The 27428-nt window shown below is 36.7% G+C and overlaps 7 protein-coding genes across 7 annotated transcripts; 5 read left to right on the top strand and 2 right to left on the bottom strand.

The window, feature by feature from the left end:
• Positions 1 to 979: 979 nt before the first annotated feature.
• On the bottom strand, positions 980 to 1852 carry EV154DRAFT_197951 (uncharacterized protein). Its single transcript, XM_051594324.1, has 2 exons — positions 1524 to 1852; positions 980 to 1463 (listed from the first exon to the last, which is right to left on the bottom strand). Exons 1-2 carry the CDS (start codon positions 1761 to 1763, stop codon positions 1083 to 1085), a joined length of 621 nt encoding a protein of 206 aa, XP_051458756.1. The 5' UTR covers positions 1764 to 1852; the 3' UTR covers positions 980 to 1082.
• A 3239-nt stretch (positions 1853 to 5091) lies between these two features.
• EV154DRAFT_601854 (uncharacterized protein) lies at positions 5092 to 6219 on the top strand (the record flags this gene model as incomplete). The annotated part of the gene is made up of 3 exons (XM_051607256.1): positions 5092 to 5261; positions 5314 to 5802; positions 5853 to 6219. Exons 1-3 carry the CDS (start codon positions 5212 to 5214, stop codon positions 6217 to 6219), a joined length of 906 nt encoding a protein of 301 aa, XP_051458755.1. The 5' UTR covers positions 5092 to 5211.
• Positions 6220 to 17794: 11575 nt separating this feature from the next.
• Positions 17795 to 18931, top strand: EV154DRAFT_399167 (uncharacterized protein; the record flags this gene model as incomplete). The annotated part of the gene is made up of 1 exon (XM_051595248.1): positions 17795 to 18931. A coding segment is annotated over one exon (1137 nt), but the record flags the coding sequence as incomplete, so codon positions are not given.
• Positions 18932 to 19823: 892 nt separating this feature from the next.
• On the top strand, positions 19824 to 20316 carry EV154DRAFT_505607 (uncharacterized protein). The gene has a single exon (XM_051601191.1). The coding sequence runs from the start codon at positions 19961 to 19963 to the stop codon at positions 20264 to 20266; it is 306 nt and encodes a 101-aa protein (XP_051458753.1). The 5' UTR covers positions 19824 to 19960; the 3' UTR covers positions 20267 to 20316.
• A 971-nt stretch (positions 20317 to 21287) lies between these two features.
• EV154DRAFT_419012 (uncharacterized protein) lies at positions 21288 to 22599 on the top strand (the record flags this gene model as incomplete). The annotated part of the gene is made up of 2 exons (XM_051595873.1): positions 21288 to 21507; positions 22388 to 22599. 2 exons carry the CDS (start codon positions 21288 to 21290, stop codon positions 22597 to 22599), a joined length of 432 nt encoding a protein of 143 aa, XP_051458752.1.
• A 2019-nt stretch (positions 22600 to 24618) lies between these two features.
• EV154DRAFT_480507 (uncharacterized protein) lies at positions 24619 to 26058 on the top strand (the record flags this gene model as incomplete). Its single annotated transcript, XM_051598334.1, has 4 exons — positions 24619 to 24640; positions 25264 to 25551; positions 25805 to 25833; positions 25972 to 26058. The coding sequence occupies 4 exons, from the start codon at positions 24619 to 24621 to the stop codon at positions 26056 to 26058; spliced, it is 426 nt and encodes a 141-aa protein (XP_051458751.1).
• EV154DRAFT_550899 (uncharacterized protein) lies at positions 25800 to 27258 on the bottom strand. The gene is made up of 4 exons (XM_051604951.1): positions 27082 to 27258; positions 26386 to 26649; positions 26110 to 26328; positions 25800 to 26054 (listed from the first exon to the last, which is right to left on the bottom strand). Exons 1-3 carry the CDS (start codon positions 27133 to 27135, stop codon positions 26122 to 26124), a joined length of 525 nt encoding a protein of 174 aa, XP_051458750.1. The 5' UTR covers positions 27136 to 27258; the 3' UTR covers positions 25800 to 26054; positions 26110 to 26121.
• Positions 27259 to 27428: the final 170 nt, after the last annotated feature.

The raw sequence follows: 27428 nt of genomic DNA, 5'->3' as shown, positions 1-27428 counted from the left end.
ATATCACCAAGGCTATAATGTTTCGCCTGATTCGTCCATTTGGACGAATTTTTAGTAAGTGTTTACCCACTTACCCAAAAAAAACGAATTGGGTAAATTTACCCATTTACTCGTTTGGACGAATTTTTTAGTAAGTGTTTACCCATTTACTCAAAAAAAACGAATTGGGTAAATTTACCCATTTACTCGTTTGGACGAATTTTTTAGTAAGTGTTTACCCATTTACCCAAAAAAAACGAATTGGGTAAATTTACCCATTTACTCGTTTAGACGAATTTATAGTAAGCGTTTACCCATTTCACCAAAAAATAATAAAAAAAAAAAAAAAAAAAAAAAACCTCTCCCTTTCAGCCTTCAGCCAAATGAAAAACTTTCGTTTATATATATTGAATCATTTAATACATTCATTCGTTTGAAAAAATTGGTTTGCAGTTTTAAAAGTTGATTATATATTTTATTTAAAAGAATGAAATTAAGATTTATTTATATCTTGATACTTAAGGACAAATTGCTATATAGAAGGATTACTACTTAAATGAGCTAAAAAGTAAACGGTACATGGCATAACATGAAGGCATTGATTATTTTGTATAGGAAGCAACGTATAATCTAAAAACAAGGGGGATAACCAAAGTTTTCTAAATGAATATTAGGTTAGTTTATGATAAGAAGACTCAAAATTGATACGCACTAATTCCTTTTCTAAAGAGAGTAGCCGCCACAACGGTAAAAACAGGAAGCATAAGTCTGAAGAGATAATTAGAGAAATGAAAAGCCATAAACGAAAAACACTTACTTATAGCACTGGCGTAGTACATTGTAAGCACGGCCTTTATACACCTGTCTATACTGATTTAAAGAGAGATAAGTAAGGGGAGAGACTTCAGAGATGGAATGATGAGTTTACCAGAGTGTAATTGCGAAAGTAGTAAGCCCAGACGTTTATTCAGTTACATGGTTACGAGAAACAAGAACGAATAAAAGTAATCTTTTTTTTTAAAAAAAAACTGATTTATTGATGTAAAAAGATAAAAAATAGATATCAAAAAAGAAAAAAGGAAAAAAGAAAAAAAAGAATGTGTTTATATGTACTTTTTAGTGGTTGGTGTAACGACGGAGAGATGACTGGAGGCAGATGAATTTTTTTGTTTACGCGGCTTCTTGGTAACAGGACTCTTATTGTTATCACTAGAAGTGGCACTTCTACGCAGCTTAGCCTGCTCCAAAGCAAACTCACGCTCTCTAGTTCTCTGGGCTAGAGCTTTGATTTCTCTAGCCATTCTTTTTTCTTCCTCCCCTTCATCCTCACCCTCGTCACTCTCTTCACTCTCTTCACTCTCGTCACAGTCTAACGTCTCGATATTCTCACCTTCGTTTGCAGAAACACTCGTATTGATATCTCCTGCCAATTCGTCTTCACTCTCCTCTATTTCATTAGCGATTGTCGAGGCTCCAGGACGGATCTAATAAAATGTTATATATTAGTTCAATGCCAACTTTACATTTTCAATTGTAGTATTCACCTTCGTCTTGAAAATTGACTTTACGCGGTTTCTGACTGCAGCAACCAAAATGTTTTTAGATCCCCAACTTTTGGAAAAAGCAAAGAGAGGCAGACAGTTATCAGCTCCAAGGTAATGGAACAAATGATCATCAGCGATCAATGCGAACAATTCCCGTTGTTCAAACCCGATTTTCATCCAAGTAAAACCTGAATACAGCGTAAACTGAGGAAGGACGTAAACGGTTACGAAATTTTTCATCGCGGTGTATGCCAAATCGTATCGACGTTCCAGTTCGCTGTCATTCAATGAAATAGGACCACCTTCCAATATATTGTCGTCGCTTTTGAAGTAGGCTTTTGAGGCCTCAATGACCTGGTTCTTTGCAGAGATACCTACGGGTTTATCTTTAACACGTTGGCCTAAATGATTGGGGTTCTTCAACAAAGCCTTTTTCTTCTCCTCGGTGTAGATACTGCTGAGTAGGTTTCTTAATTCCTTGTTGCCTTCTTGATCAGTAGAACCAGACATACCTTGGAACCGAATTAGCATTGTATGAGGTATTTCTTTCTTTAAAATTATCTTACCAGCAACCCGTGAGTGACCAGCCATGTGTTTAATCATTTCTTTTAACTCTGTAATGGTGTTCTTCATTTCCATAACTTCATGCTTAAGAGATTGCACTTCAGCTACAAGAGGATCGTGACCGAAAGAGGAGCTGGAGGCAGAGTTAAAGAGACTATCAAAGGAAGAATTTAATCCTTGCGTAGCAGAGGTTTGGTAGTCATAGATGTTGGTATCAAGCATAGTTTAAGTAGTTTTCTAAAGAGATGATAAAAAGATGTAGTTAAAAAAAAAAAAATTAAAATGCATTTATACTTTCCAATTCGGTAATCTGTCCCAAATAGGCAAAAATGGAAACCGGCTGTCATCACAAATCAGGCAATTTGACAAGCTTGGCACAATTCTGCAACGTATTTACCGAAAACTTTGCAGTGAAGGATTACTCGTAATCATTGACAGTGATAACGCGTTATAAAATAAAGAGATGTTAAAAGGCTGGTAAGCAATGCACTGGGTATGTTACCAACTTACATGGGAATATTTGAGATGGTCATTCCGACTGACAAAAAAAAAGAATCTTGTCGTTTTAGACAAATGTAAACTTGTTTGTAATGTCAAAGAGTACTGTTTTTATACCAAACGTTCCATAGGAGGTAACGACGCACCGTAACTACGTCAAAGTATTATGAGTGATAGCTCGTTATGCGTGTTTAAAAATGACAAATTACCTAATATAGAACAAGCCCGAAGCAAAGCGTCTATTTTTCGATATAAAACGATGAGGAAAATCGACCGAAAATTAAATTACCACCATATTTACAATGCAAACGCCCCCAAACAACACTAGTCAAAGAAAATATAAAAGAGCTCGAACCAATGCTCCTACGGCTGTGCTTTTTAAATGCTTGTCCAGGTACTCTGAAAGTCTTGCTCAAGTTGATTCGTCATCTGTTCCAACAGATACCCATAACATGTCTAAGGATGCTCCCCGCGAAAGTCCTCCTAGCTATCTCAACTTTGAAGGGTTAGACCAAAATGAGTGGGTTCATGAAGAGCATGATGAAATGTTTGAAGACGCATTTTTCACCGACTCGAATGATTTCGAAGATACTGCTGGATTTGATACGCCAGAGATGGATTCGTTTAGTGACAATAATGAAGGTATGTACAATAAAATAATTAAATGAAGGAGATGATACTTACATGGCCCATATTTTAAGACATTTCTGAAAATATTCCCACTTGTTGCGAAGACGACGAGTCTATTTATACTGTGCGTGATGTCTTTATTCCATCCAATCCCTTTAGTCCAGCTCAAGAATACAGTATCCGCCTTTCAAATATTTGTGAAGAGAGAAATATTTGTCGCGAAGGTCATAGGCAACTGATAAAGTTATTCAATAACATGTTGTCTGATAAAAAAATTGGTAAATATAAGAACTTCAATAATACTGAATACAATTTATCAACAGTGCTAAAATATTTTACCATAGACAAATCGAGCAAATTACTTAATCGTGAAGCTTGTGATAAACTCATCAAACGAGTGGTACCGATGAATCTTGTCAACAAGCATGAAATTTGTGCTACTAATGGATGTTACTTGTATGACGCTATAAAGGATGTTGATCTTATTTCTTGTCCCATTTGTGATTGTTCTAGAAATATCAAGAAAGAGCTAAAGACCATAAATATCGCAGCCAAATTGTCCGAGCTTTTAGCTTGTGATGATGTAAGGGAAAGACTAGCATACCGATTCGAAGAATATCCCAACTCAGACATTTTGCAGCCATCGCAAGAAACAATTTACAGGGATGCCTTTGATGGAGAGCTCTATGCAAAATTTGTAAAGGACGGGCATTTTGACAATAAGTATGACATTGCTTTAAAGATTGACATTGATGGCTTTCGCAGCAAGTTTTCGAGCACGAAGATGACGATGATCCATTGTGTAATTTTAAACTATGATATTTCGGAAGTAAGTAAAAACGAATCCAGCTAAATTGAGGTATACTTACATTATCATAGCGTTTTACTCGAGAAAATACTTTCCAAATCGGTATTGTTTTTGGCCAAGTCAAGGTCAATCTGAACTCGTATTTGCGACCAATTATCAAAGAATTATCTGAGTTACACTCCAAGCCTCTTCTGGTCAAGCGAAACGGACAGCAAGTTGCAATTAGTAGAGTAACGACTATGTATGTTTCTGGTGATGGTGTTCAATGTAACGAGTTGATGAATTTTGGTGGTCATTGTTCAACATATGGCTGCAGGTTTTGTTTGACAAAGGGAAAGCATAGAGGCGATGTAAAAAACAAAGACGGGATTGTTGGCGAGGGGACCCATGGTATGTATTTTCAGGATGGAAAAGCGTTGATGAGATCAAGGGATAGTTTGTTGAAAAAAGACGATAGTGAAGTCTATGTAAGTATGATAGTGTTTGCGTATGTTATCCTCTATTTATCATTTCATCACATTAGGCAAATAACGACTACAACATTAATCTTCCTAGTGTTTTTGGTGATCTAGTCTCTTTTACGTCGGTTGCTTTTCATCCAATTGATGAGATGCATCTGTTTTCTAACATCGCCAAAGATGTTTTTTCCATGCTTTCTCCAAAGTACAACCTTCATTTCAAATACTGTGGAAAGGAAACAGATTATCCATTTGAATTGTCTAATACCTCGTTCACAGCCATCAAAAAGAGCATGGAAGGATCTAGACAACTCATACCAGCATCTTGTTTCAAAGGTAGTTGGTTGGCAATGGAGCCTAACAATGTCAAGGCACTTTATCGTTCTGCTGAGTGGCTGGATTGGCTGCTTTATTGTGTACCAACCCTGATTGTATCACAGTTTGATGACACTGTTGTGATTGACGGATTCCTTAACCTAGTACGAGGCATATCATTATCGTTACAGTTCCGAATCACCGAAGATGATATCAAGCAAATAGACAAGTAGGTCGATCCGATATGCACCTCTTAACATTCCTTAAACTGATTATTTTCATCCGTTTCTTTACGCAGGTCCTTCAATCATTGGTTCCAATTTATTGACAAGCTGATAAGCGAAAAGTGTATATCCAACTGTATTTACAAAGTCAACATGCACCAACTTAACCACATCACATTTATTATAAAACAATGTTCTATTCTTCGTTGTGTGTCTGTCAGATCCATGGAAAGAGAAATAGGTTAGTTATATGAATTAAAGATTTTTGATTATATTCTTACATACTTTTACAGGAGCTTACAAAAAAAAATGAGATCAAGAGTCAATGCTGGTGAAAATGCCAACAACATTATGGAACGAACGGCTCTTTTTTCTTTCATGCGAAATACAAAGATGGTGAACTTTGATCCAACTCCCCCCAAACTAGAAACCGACTTCGTAGAACATCCTTCTGGTAATGTGGACTTTGGTCAGTTATGGGCTCCATTTTATCAAGAATTTGAATTGACTGGCAATGCCGATAATGATTGCCTTATTGCTGGTGATCTCCTGACTATGAAATCGTTTGTCAGCGCTTTAAAATCGTACAAGAAACGTTTTTTTAGTTTACCAGAGCCTATTCATCGAATCCAAATCAATGTGGAATCTATTCTTCCCGCTGGTAAGCTTTGGCAAGATTCACACGTATATTCCGCTGCCATCTTTAAACAAGGGTTATCAAAGTCCATTGCAAAACGTGGTGGTGAGCATGTTCTGTTCCATTCGAATCACCAGACAAGAAGGTAGGTTTCAGCTTTTTTCATCAAAGCTAAACTAACAATACTATCAATAGACGAGGCAGAATTTCACAGGTGACTAACTGGTATGTGGGTAGGCTGTTATTCTTTTTTGAATACGCATTTGATGAAACATCCAGTTTTTACGCAGTACTTGAAGTCATGAAGAGACATTCCGCTGCCTCGCATAGCCCTTGCATTCCAACTGTTGTACCCTACGAAAATAACGAAGAAAAAAAAATAGTTGTTATTAACATTGCGGACATTGTGACAGTTGTGGGATTGCTGAAAATGGTGACACATTCAGTGAATGGAAAGAAAGTAACATACCAAGATTCTAGTTCTCTATTTGTCATTTCACCTTCTACTAGCTTTGATGAGGACATGAAGAAAACAGCAGGAAAAATATCCAACCTTTGCTAATTAATAAATCCCCTTTTCACAATTTTTTTAAACCACGCCAGCTATTCTTTTATTTTTATGGGATATACACCGCACCATGGTTAATGGGATGGGCGACCTTTAGTGTTGGATGTTCCGTTTGCTTATTTGATTTTAAGCAAATTAGTAACTTGATAGTCATAGACGAATGCTTATCCAGTTAAGATAAATGAGATAATTCAGGCAATTTTTAGTTTTTAGGGTGTTCCTTTTTTTTTATTACTCAAATGAGTAAGTATTCGCCCATAGACGAATACTCGTCTGCTGCAGGTAAATGGAACGGATGAAATAACTTTTATTTACCCAATGTGAGTAAGTAATCGCTCATAGACGAATACTCGTCTGCTGCAAGTAAATGAAATGAGTAAAGTAATTTTTATTTACCCAATGTGAGTAAGTACTCGCCCGTAGACGAATGCTCGTCTGCTGCAGGTAAATGGAACGGATGAAATAACTTTTATTTACTCAATGTGAGTAAGTACTCGCTCATAGACGAATGCTCGTCTGCTGCAGGTAAATGAAATGAGTAAAGTAATTTTTATTTACCCAATGTGAGTAAGTACTCGCTCATAGACGAATACTCGTCTGCTGCAGGTAAATGAAACGAGTAAAGTAATTTTTATTTACCCAATGTGAGTAAGTACTCGCTCATAGACGAATACTCGTCTGCTGCAGGTAAATGGAATGAGTAAAGTAATTTTTATTTACCCAATGTGAGTAAGTACTCGCTCATAGACGAATACTCGTCTGCTGCAGGTAAATGGAACGAATAAAAAAGCTTAAATTTTTGTGCAACCTTTATATTTTACTCAAAATGAACGAACAGTTACCCCTGGACGAATATTTACCCTTTTTGAGTAAATGAAGTAATTTTATTTTTTGTGTACCATTGTTTATTTACCCAAAATGAGCGGATACTCGCTCACGGACGACTATTCGCTCAGATTTGAACGAATGCTTACCCCCAGACGACTATTCGCCCATTCGTCCGCATTTACTCTGTTAAAGTAAGTTTTTTTAGCCTAGGTGTATAAAAAGGATCAATTATTTCATAGCAGCAGAGTTCTTTTAGTCTATTTTTTACCCCTAATAAAAATATACTTTTATCTCATTACTTTTCTATGTAATATTTTGTCAAATACCACAGGAGTTACAGGGTGGAACTTTTTTTTGGAGGGGACTGTACATAAGCTAACTTTTTCATAAGTCTTTTACTGTTGTGATTTATGAAAGACTTAATCGAATTTTCTATAAAGAAAGTGCTAGAAGTTCACGGATGTATAATTACAAATTGCGTTTAAAATCATAATTCGTATAAAAACGAATGAATTAAAATGTTTCATTCATCTTTATTAATTTAAAACATCTCAAAAATGGATAATAACACTCAATCAACATCTCGCACTGTCCCCTCTGCTCGTGTCCAAACTGAATTAGAAATGAGACAATCAATGGAAAAAACAAATCAATCACAACTTAATTCACGTCCTGAGAATACAAAGAGAGCATATGAACCCAAGATTGAAGAATATCGTAGATGGTGTGATTCAAAGTTTGCTCATGAATCATTGGAATTACGTTACATTGTCAATGGAGAAAAGGCGCACTTCTTTTTAGATGATGCTGTAAGTATTCTATTTTTATAAAAAAAATTCCATTTGCTAATAATTTGACCGCATACTTAGGTGGCTGGAAGATCAAACCGTAGTAAGAGAAAGAAGGCCAACGATGGAGAGGAATCTCCTGCTCGTGTTATTAGATTTGCTACTTTAAGTCAATATGGTGCCGCTATAGTTCATCGGTGGGAACGCCAACGCCAGATGAAAATCAACTCAAACACTCATCCTAGAGAAACCTTTGCCCCATTACTTGAGAGAGTTAGAAGAGAAGAAGAAGAAGTAAAGAAAGCGAATTTTGAGGATAGAGGAGTTGGTACTATTATGGATGGTTATACAACCACTGACCAAATAGCGGATATCACATCGTACTACTTCGAGCAAAAGACCGTTAAGAATTTACGTAATGGTCTATCTTTTTTGTTGTCCCATTTTTGTCTGTTAAGAGGTGAATCGGCCCGTAAGGCAGAACTTCCAGATTTACAATTAGTCAACATCGAGAATAAAGGATCTGGTGCATGCCCTGCTATGGTTTTGGTGATGAGACAAGGAAAAACTAACAAGTACGGAAGACTGGAAATTGGAGCTTGTTTAAGAAATGCAAGAGTTGAAATCTGCCCATTCATGATGCTTGGTGTTTATTTTTTTTCCAGATTCCACATGGAAGGTGAACCATTTCCCAATTTCGACCACTCAAAAAATTGGTTTAATGTGAAGATTTTGAAGCATGTTCAAGATCCTACCCAAGAATGGACTTACCACAGTCATCTAGGCGCAATTGATAAGGCATTCAAGGCGTGCAATATCACATCTTCAAAAAAGACGCATGTTAACCGCGGTGCTGCTGCAAGAATGGCAGATTTACAAGGTGTCGATGAATCTGACATTCGTCGAATGGGTCGTTGGAATAATTCATCTATGAATGGTGCATATTTGACAGGTCTTCCTAGAGGTATCATGCGTAGCTTGGCTGGTTTTCCTCAACAAGGTACTTTTTTTCTTCCCCGCAACACCACCATTCCATCCGAAAACTTGCAAGCAAAATTGTTTCCAGAGGCAAGTGTGTGGTTAAGTAAAATTCACGAAGGCCATGCTGAGCAAACCGTATCTGCCGAAGGTTTTTTGAAGTTATTGTTAACGATCAAAATCACGTTTTTGCAAGACTCTGTCTTTATGCAGCAAAAATTTCCTAGTCATCCTATCTGGAAGCATGATTTGTTTCAAGATGAAGAGTACCTCTCATTTAAAAGGTAAAAAAAAAAAAAAAAAAAAAAAAAAAAAAAAAAAAAAAAGCATTATCATGTTGCAGCGTGTAATTCCTTTGGTTGAACGCAAGTCGGCTAATATCGAAGACAGTACCAGAAGCGCATACGAGGCCCTCGCTCAACAAATATCATCAGTCTTAGAAAGAATATCAGATATCTCCACTGGAAGAGCCCCACTCCAAATAAACATTGAGTGGCCACAAGAAGAAAGGGACTGCCAGCCATTGATTCGTACCACAGCTGTAACAACACAGCAAATTACAGCCGAACCAACTTGCAATTCCCCAGCCGAACGAAGTAATTCCAGACCCCTTTCAAATTCATTCAGATTGAGTACCGGTGTACACACTGTCACAGATCTGTATAGGGAATGGAAAGAAGGTCTGGGCGGTAATCATTCTGTAGAGTTTATGAACGCCAATCACCCTGGTTGGTATTCATCGCAAAAAAGCTTTTACATGCGTAGAAGAAAAATCATCAAGGCTTGTGAAGAATACGCTGCTTCTGAAGGATGGACCGTTGAAGATGCTATAAGAAGAGCGGAAACTCTTCGCATCAGAAACAAAAAATCATTAGACTACCTATCCAAAAATAGCGACCTAATTTTCTCCATGATTTAATAAAATTATTCTTTCTACAAATTAAATTTTTCCACTTTAAAATGTATAAATTGAGGCTATATAAACTTGTTTCTAGAAATTTGATATTCGCAATGCATGTTGATCAAGTATTCGTTGCTTTTATAAAAAGCTGTTATTTTATTACATAATTGATTTATTTTTTATAAGTGTAGGTTTCCCGACCTTCAAATAACTCCAGTTATTGTAGGCTGGGGCTCAATAACTCCAGTTATTTGGCGTCGGGAAATAAAAATTGAGGTTTCCTTTTGGTTTCCTCAGGTTTCCCGACCAGAAGATAAATCTCGATACCACATATTTGCGGTGAATCAACATAATCAATGTGGCAATTGTCCAAAATAAATCAATCGACAATGACTTTGCTTTAAATTAAAACCTTGCATCGATCAGAATTAAACTTCACGTTTCCTAGACTCTCTTCAGCTGCCTCAGCAAATCCAACTTCATTCTCAACGTTGTGTCTCTGTTTTAACATTTAATAAGTTGTGGTCAGCCTCCCTGTTTGGAAAATCGCCTTATTTAGACTTGTGATACCTGCTGGGGGATACAAAACATATTTGGGCATTGTATACCTTCTATCTATGTCGAGCAATTTTTATATAAATCAACTGAAATTGAAACCACAATATGTTAACATCATGATACGCAACGGTACTTACTGTAATATGAGCTTAATTTCAGGGGTCCAAATTGTACTCGACATATATGGTTATCTGTATACCTTATATATGAGAAATTCGAGAGATAAAACAACGAATTTAGAATAAAATAAAGAAATTTGACGAAGTAAAATTATCAAACTGCAAAAATAAACTAAAGTCTTTATTATACAATAAATTGGGTTCTTTATATACATATTCAGGGTTGGCTGAATATCAATCATTAAAGTGAAACCTGTCAAATATACAATAGGCGTATTGTCAATTAAAGATCGAGCATCTCATGGTACCTTTGAGAATCTTGTTATTGACGAGCGATCATATCATTGGATTGTATTATCTGGAATAAATGTATGACTATTGTTTTCTATATATTGATGAGTAATCAATGCGTAGTAAATAGAGTGTAATAGCATGTATTTGATTTAAAGAGTAATGCAATAATGATTTATAGAAAGGTTATCAAATAAGAAAGAAAGAATTTATGATAGAGTTATATCTGTATATAAGCTCGATCACAACAGAAGGTGTTAATTATTTGTACGCTGCATCCATTATCTTAATTTGTTACCACAATAACTATTATAAGTTACTACAGCTTGTAAGAACACGTCAAACCTAAGCTGTATGGCAGATGTTTTTTTAGCACTTGATTACTTTCAAAGTTACATTCTGAGCTATGAGCTTACATTGTTGCAAGGCATATGTGTCGAAAGAAACTTAAGCATTGGTAGTAATATGTTGGAAGATTTTGAATTTTGTATCTAAATTAAAGTTTTAATGAACGTATGTTTATATTTTTTGACTCGAGTTATCCGGATTACATTTTTTGGGCTGTGGACGAAGTATTCTTTTTAATTCAATTCGTCACGTGTTAACAATGCCACCTGTGGTTATCCGTTATATTGTTGCTACATTAAATAAATCCATATCTATGACATCAATACATTAAGAATGATGAAGGAATCAATTACCCAATATAGATAGTTAGTACTATCATATCACAAGGTTACAAGAACACAGTGACTAAGGCTTACTAAAGATATGGAAGTACGATGTGTCTAAGATGACAGTAATTCCAAGTGTAACATATTTACAAAATAACAGTTAAAGGTAACAGGATACACACTGGGAAAGTGATAACAACTTCAGAGATACACTAAAGATAGTGGTACAGCAGATAGTCTTTTTTTATATAAATACTTGTTCATTTTATTTCATAATAAAGACAATCTTATAAACAGTCTCAAATTACTTATATACTGCCTTATAATTTTACTTACCTCAAAACACAACACCACCTCTTATGTAGTATAAATTGTTGCACATTCATAAACATAAAGTTAATAGTGGGACTTGAAGTAGAATAAAATAAGTATTACCTTCTCTGAATAGATTGTAAAAACGTACAGCCTTTTTGTGACTCAAAACTATATGAACGTATACTGTTGAGGATGTCATAGATTATAATAAAAGAATCATCACATTGACATAATTATGGATGATCATGTATAAATATTCATGGCTCACACTTCGCCCCATTTGTTATCATCAGAACCGTTGGTGTCTGTGCACAAGGTGATTCGCCTTGTGACGAGTAAATTATTATAATACCATAAAAGTATAGTACAATCCCATAGGCGGAATATTCGGTTACTGAATATTACACGCACTAAACTTTCTCTTTGGCATTTACATAATGTCACCTGTCGCATTTGGGTACGATTCACTTAAGAATAATTAAACAAATCGTTTAAATAAATAAACTATGAAATTAAAACAACCTTTGATGTTGCATACCAGCATACGCCTGTATACTGCTATACAACTTCTCCTACTTCGAGTACATACTTCTATATAAAAGATTGCATGATTGGCCTAAATACGATATACGAATGACAGCTGGATACAGAATGCTATACCACTGAGTAACCATATCACCTCTCGAGAAGAGAAACTTCTCAGATCATTCAAGAATTATAAGAAAGAGAAACTTAATATTAATAGTTCTCTCAATGGATTAGCTACCCAGAGAGAGAATAGAACAGCTATTAATATAAATGGTGCATTTACTTATATATTGATATAGTTATACTGCTGATAAAGAGTATAAAGAAATAGTGTATGAATTAATGGATACCTAGCTTCTACAACCAAATATACAAATATCGATAAGACATTTTATATTTGGGATCGTAATTTATTCAGTACAAAGATAATAAATAAATGATCAACTATTATGTTCTATTGCCAATTACACTTGACAAACAAGTATGCATCTTTTACAGTAACCGTTGCATGATCTGATAAATAAGTGTCTCGTAATACTAAAGATTTATTAGAATACTCATGCTCCCGATCCACTGATATGGGACAACGTTATCTGGAAACAATTCTAACGAGTAGTATCCATTTAATCCAAGGCGGGAAACAAAGTATAGATCTATTTCAAAACCAGAAAGATTGACTCATCATTAAAACTCAGGAGAGTTGTGCAATATAAGGGCCCTCGCAAGCACATCAAACTATTTTTTAAAGATCCCGATTAAGGACATTAATTTTTTTTTTTTTTTTTTTGTGAAAGGTTACTTCAAACTTCCAAAAGAAATCTTTTTCTGAAATCCATGACGTTGCTTTTTAAATGACCCAATTTGAATGATTAATAATGAAGTTTTTGCAGATTACTAAAATATCTGTTCCTTTATTCTTTAAAGACAAAATTTCGGTTTAACCGATTTTTTTATTATTTTAAAAAGATAAAAATTACAGTTTAAGAATGATGACCCCACAACAAATTGCGTTTATCGTGTCTCAGTTGCAGCTCCTTATAGTTCGAATCAACGAAGAATCTGAATCTCTCGAAGAAGATAGAATGGAAATTCTTAATTCTACTGGACAACGCCTCGTAGAAAATATGACGACTCTTCATTCCAGTAGAGAACTTTACCAAGCAGAACGTCTCCAATATGATTTTATTGCCAGCAACTACCGCAATCAATATGGAGTTTCTATTAACAATCTCCCCATTTTCATGATGGGCGAACATGTAGAAAGAACAAGAACAGTAATTAGTGCTGATGGTAGACGTGAATCGCGTCGATACCACTTTTGGAGATTGGAACACCCATTCCTCAATGACAATGACGAAAACCAGGTCAGTAGCTATCGCGCCAACTACCGTATGGGTAAGCGTGCTTTTGAGCATTTGGTGAACGAGCTTTCGGCACACGAAGAATTCAATCTTGTTGCTCCCAATACTATTCCGATTTATATCCAAGTCGCAACGGCTTTATTTCGGTTGGCTAATTGCCATATCGGATATCGTCAAGCGTATATGCTTTTGGGTGTTTCATCAGGTGGTTATAACAACTTCACCACAAGAACACTCAAAGCAATTAAGGATCAACTTGGTCATTTATTGACATGGCCATCAGACCCTATCAGAGCCAATGCGATCGCTGTCGGTTTTGTGAGTAGCACTGGGGATAGATTGAATGGTGTGATTGGTGCTGTGGATGGTAAGAACTTTATCATTCACCAACCTTCCCCTCCAACCGTGGGTGCTATGTTCAGGGATAGAAAGTGTACTAAAATCGCACTATTTAACATATAAAATCGCATATAAAATCATTCCATCGATCCTTGATCGACAGGTACATAATATCATAACACTCATAAAAAATAATAGCATAAAAAATATCCTGAGTTATACATTTACAACTCAGGGTTACTAGATATTCCAATAGAAGATCCCATTTCGAATAATAGATTGGCTACACTGATAAGGCTCATCAGTCATTAGTAAATACAGCCAATAATACCAAGTGAACACAAACGAGCCATAATTTTACCCACGCTTTAAATAACTATAAATACCCCCCTTTCTTTCAGAGATGAAAGAGGGATTCACTTTTAATAAGAATAAAAAAGCCTACAAGCAATATTAATCTTATTCTTCCTGTTTTTTTATCTTTTATTTTTCCGTGTCAAACAAACCGTTTTTCCACAGAAAGAACAACTATTCCGTGAAGCTTACTGCCGTATGTGATTCTGCATTACGATTCACGTTTATCAAAGTGGGTGACTCAGGTATTGTAGTATAATGATCTACGATGAAACAATATAAAAGCTAACACAACAATATTTACTTCAGGAAGAACGCATGATGCTGCTGCTTTTCGATCAAGTGATATAGCGAGTGAAATTCTTCGCCACCCAGACATTCACTTTCCTGACAACACGTTCATGATCGGTGACTCTGCCTATCCTTTGGGACCCAACTTGATCAAACCATTTCCTGAGAGTCAATGCGTGTTAGACAGTCGCAAGCGTACATTCAATCGTGTACATTCATCTACAAGAATGGCGATCGAAAGAGCCTTTGGTGTGTTGGTGGCTCGTTGGAGATTTACGGGCAAGTACATTTACATGTTGGACCAGTTGAAGATCAACGAGGTGATTACCGGATGTTATATTTTACACAATATGTGTATCGACCTTGGTGATACCGGGTTTACCGACACTGTTCACCTTCAAGATCATAGTGCAGCTGTTCCTGAAGATGAAGACGCACCTGATGTAGGCGGTAGTAGCAGAAGGATTACCATTTTTGAGGAATTGATGAGACGTAGAAGTAGACGTGGGGCGGCTAGAGGGGGTAGAAGAGCAACTAGAAGTAGAAGTAGAAGAAGAACTAGACTTAGAAATAGAAATAGATAAGTATAGAAAACTTTTTGTTTTATTCAATTTTATTTAAATGATATTATCTGTAGAAGGATTGGGAGAAGGGGGATTGTTGTTGCTGGTGGTAGTGGTAGAGGTGGGAGCACGAGTGGCATTGTTGTTTTGAGCAATTGAAGCAGCAAACAAATCTACCATTCGGGAAATGGACAAAGTAGCCTCTCTTAACAACTCAGTATTTTGTCGTCTGTAATCGTTGTTATGATCCAGTTGATTTCGTCGGTATGCATCTTCTTCAGCCATACGAACAATATCTGTCTCTCGTTCAGCAGCCAAACGTGCACGATCGGTATTCCTTTCTTCGATCATACGAGCACGATCAGCTGCTCTCTCAGCCCGGCTTTGAGCTTCCATTTGCTCCATATGGTTTGCCATAAACCACATTGACACACTTACATTACGTGGACGTCTTGCATTTAGCTGAGGAACAACATCCTCATCCTCTTCATTATCATTATCGACTTCTGAATGACCACGTCTTCTGGTGGCATAATCACCACGGTTGTCCACAGTTTCTCTGGAATGGGAGCTGTATGTAACAGGCGGGTTTGTAGTTGGCATTTGTATTGTTGCCTGCTCCATCAAATCATGAAACTCCCAGTGTTGAAGAGGTGCACTACCAGTAGAATTAGCATCGTCTCGTCTGCTTCGATACTTAGCATGATGAGCATGTCATTTAGTCGTCATGGCACAGATGTCTCTTCGGCCATTGACGGCTGCGTTGTCATTGAAGGCTTTTTCTGTCTTTTGGATTAAAGCTGCCTTTGCCTCATTTGAGCTAGTCACACCCGCTTCAACAAGATACGCAGGAAAAATTTCAATCAATACATGTGTGCTTGGTGAATCCCAGTTAAGGTTGGTGTTAGGCTCTGGTACGGAATCGGCAGCAGAAACTGGCTCAGCAGCAGGAGGAGGAGCTTGCTCGGTAGCAGGAACAGGACCAGCAGAAGGAACAGGACCAGCAGAAGGAACAGGACCAGCAGAAGGAACATCTTCGGAAGATGGTGCAGGTACAGAAGAAGGGGTAGGTACAGGTTGAGAGGATGGAACAGGTACGTCAGTGGGAATCTGTGCAGCAGACGGAGGGTTCACTCTGGGTCGGCCTCTTACCACAGGAGGGTTTGGGCGTTGGCCATTGATGAAGTCAGCACTTGAATAATTTTGGAAACTCATATCTGTAAAATAAAATGGAGATGGTAAAAAAAAAGTAAATCGATAAAAATAAAAGGCTCTTATTGAAAAATAAAACAACATTCTGTTGTATTCGAGCAGTATATGCACCACATTTGCGGTAACATACTTGCACTCCGACGATTGAAGTAATTTATCATCTTTCACCTTTTGGCATATGTCAGATGATATTTCATAATTCACGTAACACTAATATATTTACTTCAGTTACGGACTGTTATTTTATTATCCTTGATGTACCTTGCGGGATATTGACAGTTTAGACAATATGTCAATATAATCTACCCACTGTAGTCATCTTCCCGTTTGCTGTAAATAGTTGTGTTCGTTGTGTATAAAAGAAATCCACATTTTTATGTTTAATAAAGTTCAGTTCCTTTTTGCAATCTGGTTAATACTCTGTCTTATTTTCTTTTTTGTCTTTGGATTTTTCACATTCGTGATTTCAGTAATCGGATTTGGACATTAAATAATCTGATAGAAGGTTTTTGGGGCCTGCAGATTTTAATTCTTCGTTTGGACAATTCGGATTTTTTAGCACTGAAAATATTCAATGTTGTTATTAATCGTCCATATATATTATTAAAATTTTAAAAGATTCTATTTGGAAAAACTGTAACCTTTCACAAAAAAAAAAAAAAAAAATTAATGTCCTTAATCGGGATCTTTAAAAAATAATTTGATGTGCTTGCGAGGGCCCTAAAAAGGATCAATTATTTCATAGCAGCAGAGTTCTTTTAGTCTATTTTTACCCCTAATAAAAATATACTTCTATCTCATTACTTTTCTATGTAATATTTTGTCAAATAACACAAAAGTGTTACAGCTGCAACCAAGTAGGTCATGTTGTCAACAATTGCCCCAATCCGTGCAAGTTATGTAATTCCCCTGACCATCGACACTTCAAATGCGTTAAATACATGAAGGATGGCGTATATGTGAACGCGAAGAAAGATGAAGAGGAAAGTGCTATGATAGCTGAAGAAAATCTCATGGCTGTACCCAAAAGGGCAAATGAACTTGAAAACCATAATAAGGATGTTAGAGTGTCTCGTTCGGGTAAGCAGGTGTCCACTCCCGGTAAAAGCAGATAACTGAACAGTGTTTCTGAAACACCAATTTATATTATGGCTACACCAACGAACGCCTCAAACTCTAATAATCCTCCCACTCACCCTTTCGTAGGCAAGGCGGGTAAACTAAGAGATACGGTCACTCGAGATATAAGGGTAACTACAGTAAAGAAGGTCGTAAATCAAGTCATGAATCAGCCCAGCGTAACCTTGTCAGTATCGGACATTTCCATCATATCACCTGCAGCCAAAGCCGAACTCAAGCGCTCATTGAAGGGAGCATCCCACCAAAAGCAAGATACTAGGGATACCTTGCTGGCAGAAAATAAAGAGTATGATACAACTTCTGACCAGGTCCATACTCCACGTGGTCGTGGTGCCCCACGAGCTGAAGCTGTGGTCTCAGGCGTTTATACTGAAGTCATATTCGACACCGGTTGTACTTCAAACATAGTTAGTCTAGACTTAATCAGAAAGTTAAAGATTACCTGTTTGGAGGATGCTGGAGAGATTGCTATAGTTTTTGCGGATGGTCAAGCACGCCGCCCCGTTGGTTTTATTCGTGATTTGATAGTGAGCATTGGTAATTTTATCAAGGAGCCCATTGATGCCTATGTGTATGACACCAATCAACAATACGATTTTATACTGGGTCGTCTTGGTATGCACAAGCTTAAAATTGGTATCGATTGGTCGGCGCATTTCTGGTATTCTAACACTGAGAACCGTGGCGTGGTCCCTATAAAGGTCTATTATCATAAGAAAAGGTCCATTTCTGATGTTTTTGGGGATGGTTCAGATACTTCCAGTGATTCCCCGTTGGATACTGAGACCGAGGATGAAAGCAGCTTAGAAGAGGGTGACTCAGAGGAAGCTTTTTATCTGATCCCATGCGAAGAAGGTCAAGGAGAATTTACCTTTGTCAATCCTGAGACGAAAGAGTCTACGCTTGTACGAGAAAGGACGTCTAAAGAGCTCAATAATCACCGTTTGGAACCCACCCTTCTAACGGAACCAAGACTGGGTCAAGATGATCGTTTGGGAACCCTGCTAGATCGAATCAAGCTGTATGACCACTTGACTCCAGCTCACAAGGAACGATTGCTGTCTCTCGTAATGAAGTACTCCACGTGCTTTGGGACATCGTATAGCCATCTCAAGGTCACCAATCTGGTCAAGTTCTGCGTAGATACAGGAGACAGTAAACCAATTTACAATCGTCCGTATGCATTTATTCCATTGTCAGAAAGGGATTTCATGAGAAAAGAGCTACAAGAAATGGTGGAAGCTGGTGTTTTAATTCCTACCACCCATACCCCCGACAATTCTTCTGGTGCTGGTTGGTCTTTCCCTTGCCGGTACATCAAGAAAGCTAATGGTCAGAGAAGGTTGATCACCAATTTTATTGGCCTCAATCAAGTCACGAAGAGGGATACCTGGCCCATGAACAATACGGTGGATGTTATCGAGTGTTTGTCGGGAAGCAAGGTCTACTCTTCGTTGGATATGCTTATAAGATTTCACTCAATCGAGGTGGAAAAAGACTCTATCCCGAAACTTACCATTGCAACCCACTCGGGAAATTTCAGCTATCGTCTACTGCCCTTTGGGTTGATCAACGCCCCTTACGCTTATACTCGGTGCGTTAGTCTTTTGATTGCACCTCTCACAGAATGGTGTACCGCTTTCATGGATGACATTTGCATATTCAACCAAGATGTGGAAACACAGTTGGGGTGTTTGGAGTTGTTTTTCCAACGGTTAATGGAGTGTAACATGGTGTTGAACGCGGAGAAGTGTGAATTTTTACTGGATCAGGTCAAGTTATTAGGTTTTGTCATTTCTAATAACCAAGTGCGACCTGCTAAGCCCAAGCTAGACTGCATTGCTGAATACCCCCGTCCCAAGAATACCACCGGTATTAAGGCTTTTGTCAATATGTGTAATTATTTTAGAAGACATGTTCAACAGTTCTCCGATATCGCTGCACCGATGAATGAATTGCTGAAGAAGGGTCGTCCATTCGTTTGGTCTCAACCTCAAGAAGTGTCGTTTAAAAGGCTCAAGGAGGCTGTGTGCGCAGCTACTATACTGACGCTACCAAACAAGAATGGAAGCTATCAACTCTAAACGGATGCTAGTGAGGTAGCGATCGCGGGTACGTTAACCATAGTAGGTTTCGACGGAGTGGAGTCTCCAGTATGTTTCATCTCAAGAAAAATGCACCCTGCCGAAGTTAATCTACACATTCTGGAGAAAGAATGTCTGGCTGTTGTCTTCTCATTGGATAAGCTGCGAAAGTATCTTTTGGATCAACAATTTGATTTGTATACCGATTCTATGTGTATGACATATCTTCACCGGAAGACTGACCCATCCCCAAAACTGCAAAGATGGATCCTAGCCACTCAAGAGTTTTCCTTCAAAGTCCATCATTTAAGCTCAAAGATAAATTGTGTTAGCGACGCCTTATCGCGTTATCCTCCCGACCGAACTGATCCTGTGGAGAGTGCAAAGCCTGCTGACGAATTGTTGGATACCATGCTCGACAATTTGATGATCACCGAAAATTATATCACTGAATCGATTTACGAGGAATGGTTAAAGAAGATTTATGATTACCTCCAAGCGTGTGCAGCAGGGAATGTTGTTCAGATGGATCACGAACCCAAAATAAAAAGGCTAAGTTTAAAGTACACCATATCTGAAAATCGGTTGTATCGCTGGGTTTCGTCCACTCGTTATGTAAGGGTTCCTGCAGTAAAGGAAAGGCGTAATGTTCTTGAATATGTTCACGATGGCCATGGACATCAAGGTCTACATGTTGTGGAAAAACGGTTTGTTTGACACGGAAAAATAAAAGATAAAAAAACAGGAAGAATAAGATTAATATTGCTTGTAGGCTTTTTTATTCTTAATAAAAGTGAATCCCTTTTTCATCTCTGAAAGAAAGTGGGGGTATTTATAGTTATTTAAAGCGTGGGTAAAATTATGGGCTCGTTTGTGTTCACTTGGTATCATTGGCTGTATTTACTAATGACTGATGAGCCTTATCAGTGTAGCCAATCTATTATTCGAAATGGGATCTTCTAGTGGAATATCTAGTAACCCTGAGTTGTAAATGTATAACTCAGGATATTTTTTATGCTATTATTTTTTATGAGTGTTATGATATTATGTACCTGTCGATCAAGTATCGATGGAATGATTTTATATGCGATTTTTATATGTTAAATAGTGCGATTTTAGTACACATGTAACTTGGGCTAGGCTGTATAAGGAATTCTGGTGGCCGAACGGCTACGAAGAAGTGAAAACATTCTTAAAAACTTGCCATGTCTGCCAAATTTATTCTTCGATAAATAGAAAGGCGAACCCACCCTGTAGAACAATACCAGTAAACTACTTGTTTGAATCCTTTGCTCTTGATTTCGTGGGTCCCTTTCCTAAGTCAACATCAGGGAATGTGTATATTCTCGTTGCAGTTGAATCGTTCTTTAGATAGCATATTGCCCTAGCCACCAAATCTACTGACGCCAATACCGTAGCCGCCTTCTTGTACGAGCAACTGTTCACTGTTTTTGGTCCCGTATCATTTATTTTAAGTGATAATGCTTCATCTTTCGATAATGAAGCCATCGATGCCTTCCTCAACTTAGTCAAGGTCAACCATCGTTTTGCCTCACCGTATCGCCCCCAAACCAATGGTCGTGTCGAGCAGTACGACGGTACGTTGGTCAAGTCCCTCAAGAAACTAGTCCATCAAGATCCAACTCGTTGGGATAACCATCTTCCTGTGGTTATATACGCCCATCGTACTCAAGTACACTCTTTTCTCAAGATTTCCCCATATGAACTATTGTATGGTATGTCTCCTAGGTCCATTCGATCGGATCCCTTGCAAGAATTAAGCCGTAGTTTAGCCTTTGAAAGACTAGTGAAGCTAGGAGATCGTAACATCCAGGTTGATGATTTTAACATCTTAACGCCCCTGGAAACTACTCGTGATTCAGAATTTAAGCAAAAGAGGTATGAAGTCGGTTCGTTTGTGGTCCGAGTAGAACATAATCGCTTTAGCAAGCTCAACAGTAAGTATTGTGGTAAACGGGATTGGTTTACACAGAAAAATAAAAAGAATAAAAATAAAAACAGGGAATAAGTTAAATATCCAGTGTGGTTTTATTCCAGGTTAAAGGTTAAAAATAAACTAAAGGAAAACTATCTATCTAGAAATTGTCCTATTTATATGAATTGTTAGATGGTAATGATTTATAATTGTGATAAGCTGTTATTGTGCTTATCACTATCTTTGTCATGATCCTGTTACATTTTATGCCCCAAATATGCAATATGAGTAACCAGCTTTCAGACTCAATATTCATCATTGATCTGTCAGCTCTTTAAATCCTTTGTCATGATCCACATAAGCTATGACTAACTTTTGTCATTGCTTATTCTTTTATTTAATTTCTTGTTTTCCTTTCTCTATAAATATAGCTGATAAATTTCACTTCTCCCAGTTTTCTTTATCAGATATATTTCATAATCATCTTCTCTTTTCTTTCCTCCCTTTTATTCTTAAATAAATAACCTGCTCTCAAGAAGCTATTCATTCTCTGTCCTGTCCTGCCTGTCTCGTTCCTCCCTCGTTCCTGACAATCTTATGCTTGAGAAACTATATTCTGTGTATGTTACACAGAAAAATGGCTGTCTATCTTTTATGATTACAGCAGGTATATTTGGATTTGAAGATACTCTGTGAGGTGACACAGAGTTTTCTTTTTCTATTTCCTTATTATAGAAATTCTGTCCCTGTCTATGACTAATGGTAGAATGGTGATAAGGATATTTTACTGTCATATCCTTATCTGAAATGGTATTATGTATTTTATTGGTTGTATGCTTTGTTATGCAATTGTGTATATTTATTATTGGCTGTAGCCGTTATTATTTATGTAGTTTACGTAGTTATATATTATGTGTTTTACCACAACTATAAACCCGAGGTCTTCAAGGTTATCGCCTGTTTTGATAACGGCACTTGCCAACTGGCTGATGCGAATGGTCGTCTTTTGAAAAGAAGAATTAACATCTCTTCCTTGAGACCTTATCATCCTCGTTCCAAAAAACAAATCAATGGTTCAAACTCTTTGTCTTCTTCCCGCCCGGGGAAAAACTGATTTGTGACGGTTCCTAATTTGCTCTTCTTGGTCTTTTACTTTGTTTGTCGTCGGGATAGTTCCCCAAATGTCCTGCTCAATTTTTCTCATAAAACTATGGTGATGAGATCTTCCTAGAAGGCTTTTCCCTTCATTATCTTTTTTTCTTTCTCTTTATTTTTACCTTATTTTTCACTTCAGTCAAAGCGTTTATTCTTTTTTTTATTCTGAAAGCCCAACCAGTAGTGGTAATGCGTGAATAATTCATATTATGTTTCTTTAGTTACTTATGTTCTTTTAGTTGGTTTCATTTTTTTATAATAAATTTTCTCGATAAGTCTCCACTTAAAAATCGTTTCATTTGAGTCCCAACTTATCATAGTACAGTTTACTAAGTCAATAGGTAATTTGGATCCCTATACAACACAGGTATAAAAACTGAGTTACTACTTTAGAACTCAGTTTGATTTAAGATTTCTTAGAACCATCGTCCTCTCAATTCTGACAAAACAATAAGGGTTTCAGTTTTAACCCGCATGTGGTGTTTTGGATAGTAAAAATCAAACAAGAGGAAATAAAACAAAAGTAGGAATACTTTGAGACTGTTGGTATGCTTTATTTCAGTTAAAAGAGAATTAGAGATTATCTAGTTTATGAGTCGAGGATATATATATAAGATGTCTGAATTTAAAATATAAAATTATTGCATAATGGAATTGTACTAAATTAGTGCAGTGTCTTCTTACACTATTTTAGTCAAAGAAGTACATAGACTAAAGAGGTGTATTTGCTTTATAAAGTAATGATGCTGAGATATTAATATTTCAGTGTTAGATGTATGATGTAAGTGTATCTGATGTTATTTTTATTATGGTTTTTATCAAGTAAGTCAGATCATCACACCGCACACTGGTCGACTTTTTTTTTAATGTTTTGTGACTTCGAAATCATCCAATCAAAAAGACGAAAAATTTTTCATGATTAAAAAAAACGCGACCAACTATTTTGTTGTTTGACTTTTTCGACTTTTATTTCGAATTTTTTTTTAACGATTGAGTTTGAAGAAACAGGAAAATCGTTTCACAAATCATGCAAAAATATTGTTTATTCGAGTAAAACAATTCTAATATATCTCTCGGAACAAGTCGTTTTTTTTTCTGGAGTATCAGCTTCCAACAAAGCACGCACCGCAAATTTTTTTTCCGGTCGAAGTATAATTTGGACCGCGAAAAAATTAGACCAGAGGTCGAGGTACATAATTTTGTACCTGAACCAGCGGTCGCGGTAATTATTTTGTACCTCGACCAGCGGTCGCGGTTATTATTTTGTACCTCGACCAGCGGTCGCGGTTATTATTTTGTACCTCGACCAGCGGTCGCGGTAATTAATTTGTACCTGAACTAGCGGTCGCGGTTCATGTACGCATGAAAACAGACCGCTACTTCCAGTTTCTAACGAATGAAAACATCATAACCTTATTCTTTAACGAGATGGTATTGGAGGATATCTTTAAATGTATATTAAACTAGGGCTATTGACCCTTGCAATATTAAATGGGTTTTACAAAAAATAACATTGGAAATAATAGAATATGAAGGGCAAAAATAATGTTTATATTGGTTTATATTTTATAACGAAATAATTTATGAATGGTTTATACACGTATAAAAACTACGAAACGCCTGTTTAAATGAATACTGTGTAGTGTAAGGATGACAACAAACAGATACCATACATAATATAGTGTTGGTTGTCCTGGTTGCATACGGAGACTACCAGATGCAGAAGTGATAACAAGCTAGATATATGACTTACCTTTGATAGAGCTAGATTGAACTAAGAAAGATACAGTTAGAAAATATAAGCAAGGCTTTCAATTTTTTTAATACTCACATTGTAGTTGACAATCACATGAAGTACCTTTTGCTGAGCTGTAAACAACTATAAAATAGAGTTAAAATATATAAACACGGTTTTAGTATTTTAAAAAAGGCTTACTCGCTTCAGGTGACAATCATCTATTTAGAGTGGACAGCAACCATGTACGCGAAAGAATGCAGTGGTAAGTTAAGCCATAAAAGCCAGTACGAAATATAACAATATATCTAATAGCTTTTCAGTTAGTTATATGAGGATGTGATGTTTTGAGGTGTTGTGTTTTAAGGTAAAGTAAAATTATAAAAAGACTATAGAAGTAGTTTGAGACTGTTTATAAGATTGTCCTTTATTAATAAATGAAATATACGAGTATTTATATAAAAGACTGTCTGCTGTGTTCATATCTCTAGTGCTATCTTGAAGTTATCATTGATTAACCAAAAATGTATACGATTATTACATAGTCACTAATTTAGTCTTCTTCTAATAAATGTTAAGTCTTCTTAACTCTCTTTGCTTTAAACTAAATTTTAAGTATTTCTCAGACGTACTAAATTAGACTTGTGATGTAATATCCTTATAGTTCTTACTATGACATTTATTGTTAAGCTTGTATCACAAATGGTATCAGCATGGATAAACCTTTGTTAGCTCTAATATGGCTATAGTCTTGCTAGGTCACCACATGAGGTACTTACTATAATTTTTGAAAAAAAATTTTAGAAAAAGAAAGAAAAGAAAAAAAAAAAAAAAAAAAAAAAACGAGTTTATTTAAAAAAAAATAATTAAAACCCAATGCGGATTAAGGCTTAGTTTTGCTACGAGAGCGTCCTTCTATTATCAACTCATCCCTTGCCCGCTTGGTTGCTGCCTTTTTTGCGGCCCTTTTTTCAGCTCTTTGGTCAATCTTTGAAGACGAAGTAGATGGCTCAGGGGGTGGAGGTAAAGAAGCAGGTGACAAGCAGACAGATGCAGACAGGCGAGGAGATGGAGAGGGAGAGGGAGAGGGGCGGGGAGATGGAGAGGGAGAGGGGTGGGGAGATTGGACAGAATCCGTACCAGGCACAGAGAAACTCTCATTCTACGATGGGGCAGGTTGGTCTTGCTCATCTTGACCCCCTGTTGTGATCGAGCTTTATATATTCATGTATGCTTGATCTACACAGCATATTTTTATCCATTACGATAATTTTATAAACACTTCTTTTAATGTTGCATATTAAATATTCACAATTGACTTAACAAACTAGCACGATATTCATCAAGCTAAATACAAGTACAAAAGTATACATTTATTATACAATTATTCTAAAAAGACATTATTAATATATTGTACTAATCAGATTAGCGGAGGCCAATGACAAGCGAGGTTTAAAAGTACAAACATGATAAATTTTTGAATGTACTTTGATGACTTTTAAATGTACGCGTCAAGTGACACTACAGACCTATTATAGAAACGTGTACCACTCTTTCTTCTATTATATGATTCTCATTGGATTACTTACTTTCAAGATATGGCATGTCAGTCATAATCTTGCCTGTCATCTAGCCCTGTCTAAGAAGGAGGTCGAATTCAATATGTATATAAAGGACCCCTAAATTTTATGTTAATAAAAGTTCAGTTAATTTTTGCAATCTGGTTAATCTTACTTGTCATTTTTCCTAAATTATCATCGATTTATCACCCCCTTCCAAATATACTGGTCTGAAATCATGCTCCAGATATGTATCCGATTCAGCGGAACGAGAAATAGTGGTATTCGTGTTGAGCGCAGCCATGGGGGAACGAGGAATGGTATTCATGTTGAGCGCAGCCATGGGGCCTGACATGGATCCAGAAGATTCGACACTTGCTACGGGGTTTGGGCGCTGATGAAAGATTGCAGTTAGTAACATCACACGTTTATGACCATTAATATTACGTACCAGTTTCTTGGTATTACCCAACAAAGAAATGATCATATTACGAGCAATCCAATTATTCACGGCCAAATGCAGAGGCAAAAAGGGATTTTCTGCGGCGAGGTCAGACATTCTACCGGACCCTGATGGCACCGCAGGATTGCTGCTATTGTTGTTCCAATAGAATACAATTCTCTCCAACATATAAACCATCATAATATGCTCATCGGTTTTTTTATAATCAGTCCAGCAAGATCCATTCACCCGGTACTTGTCCTTGCAGTATACTGTACTAAAATCGCACTATTTAACATATAAAATCGCATATAAAATCATTCCATCGATCCTTGATCGACAGGTACATAATATCATAACACTCATAAAAAAATAATAGCATAAAAAATATCCTGAGTTATACATTTACAACTCAGGGTTACTAGATATTCCAATAGAAGATCCCATTTCGAATAATAGATTGGCTACACTGATAAGGCTCATCAGTCATTAGTAAATACAGCCAATAATACCAAGTGAACACAAACGAGCCATAATTTTACCCACGCTTTAAATAACTATAAATACCCCCCTTTCTTTCAGAGATGAAAGAGGGATTCACTTTTAATAAGAATAAAAAAGCCTACAAGCAATATTAATCTTATTCTTCCTGTTTTTTTTATCTTTTATTTTTCCGTGTCAAACAAACCGTTTTTCCACATATACCACAAGAAACATGTTTGCTACATGAAACGTATTGCTATAAGCCTGAGTGGCCATTGCTTTATACGTCAGATTTCCGTCGACGGTTCCATCGTCAACTCCGTAAACGAGACTCTTGAATAGTCCTCAGTTACTTTTTTGACATGTTCAACGTTGTATGCCTTTGGATCAGGTATAGTTCTCATGCCTAAGGAATTCAAATTGTTGTGATTTCCGAGAGCTATGTCGTTCGTCTGATAATACTGAATGGCCTTTGAGATACAGTTTTTGATCATACGCTGTTCTGCTTCGTGTTCTATTAAATCAATCATTTATGATTAGTGAATGAACAATATGGCTTCATTATACAA

The sequence above is a fragment of the Mucor mucedo genome (assembly GCF_025094135.1).
Source record: "Mucor mucedo strain NRRL 3635 chromosome Unknown EV154scaffold_35, whole genome shotgun sequence".
Lineage (NCBI taxonomy): Eukaryota > Fungi > Mucoromycota > Mucoromycetes > Mucorales > Mucoraceae > Mucor > Mucor mucedo.
The sequence above is the reverse complement of the archived record's forward strand: the minus strand, read 5'-3'. Positions and strand labels throughout refer to the sequence as shown.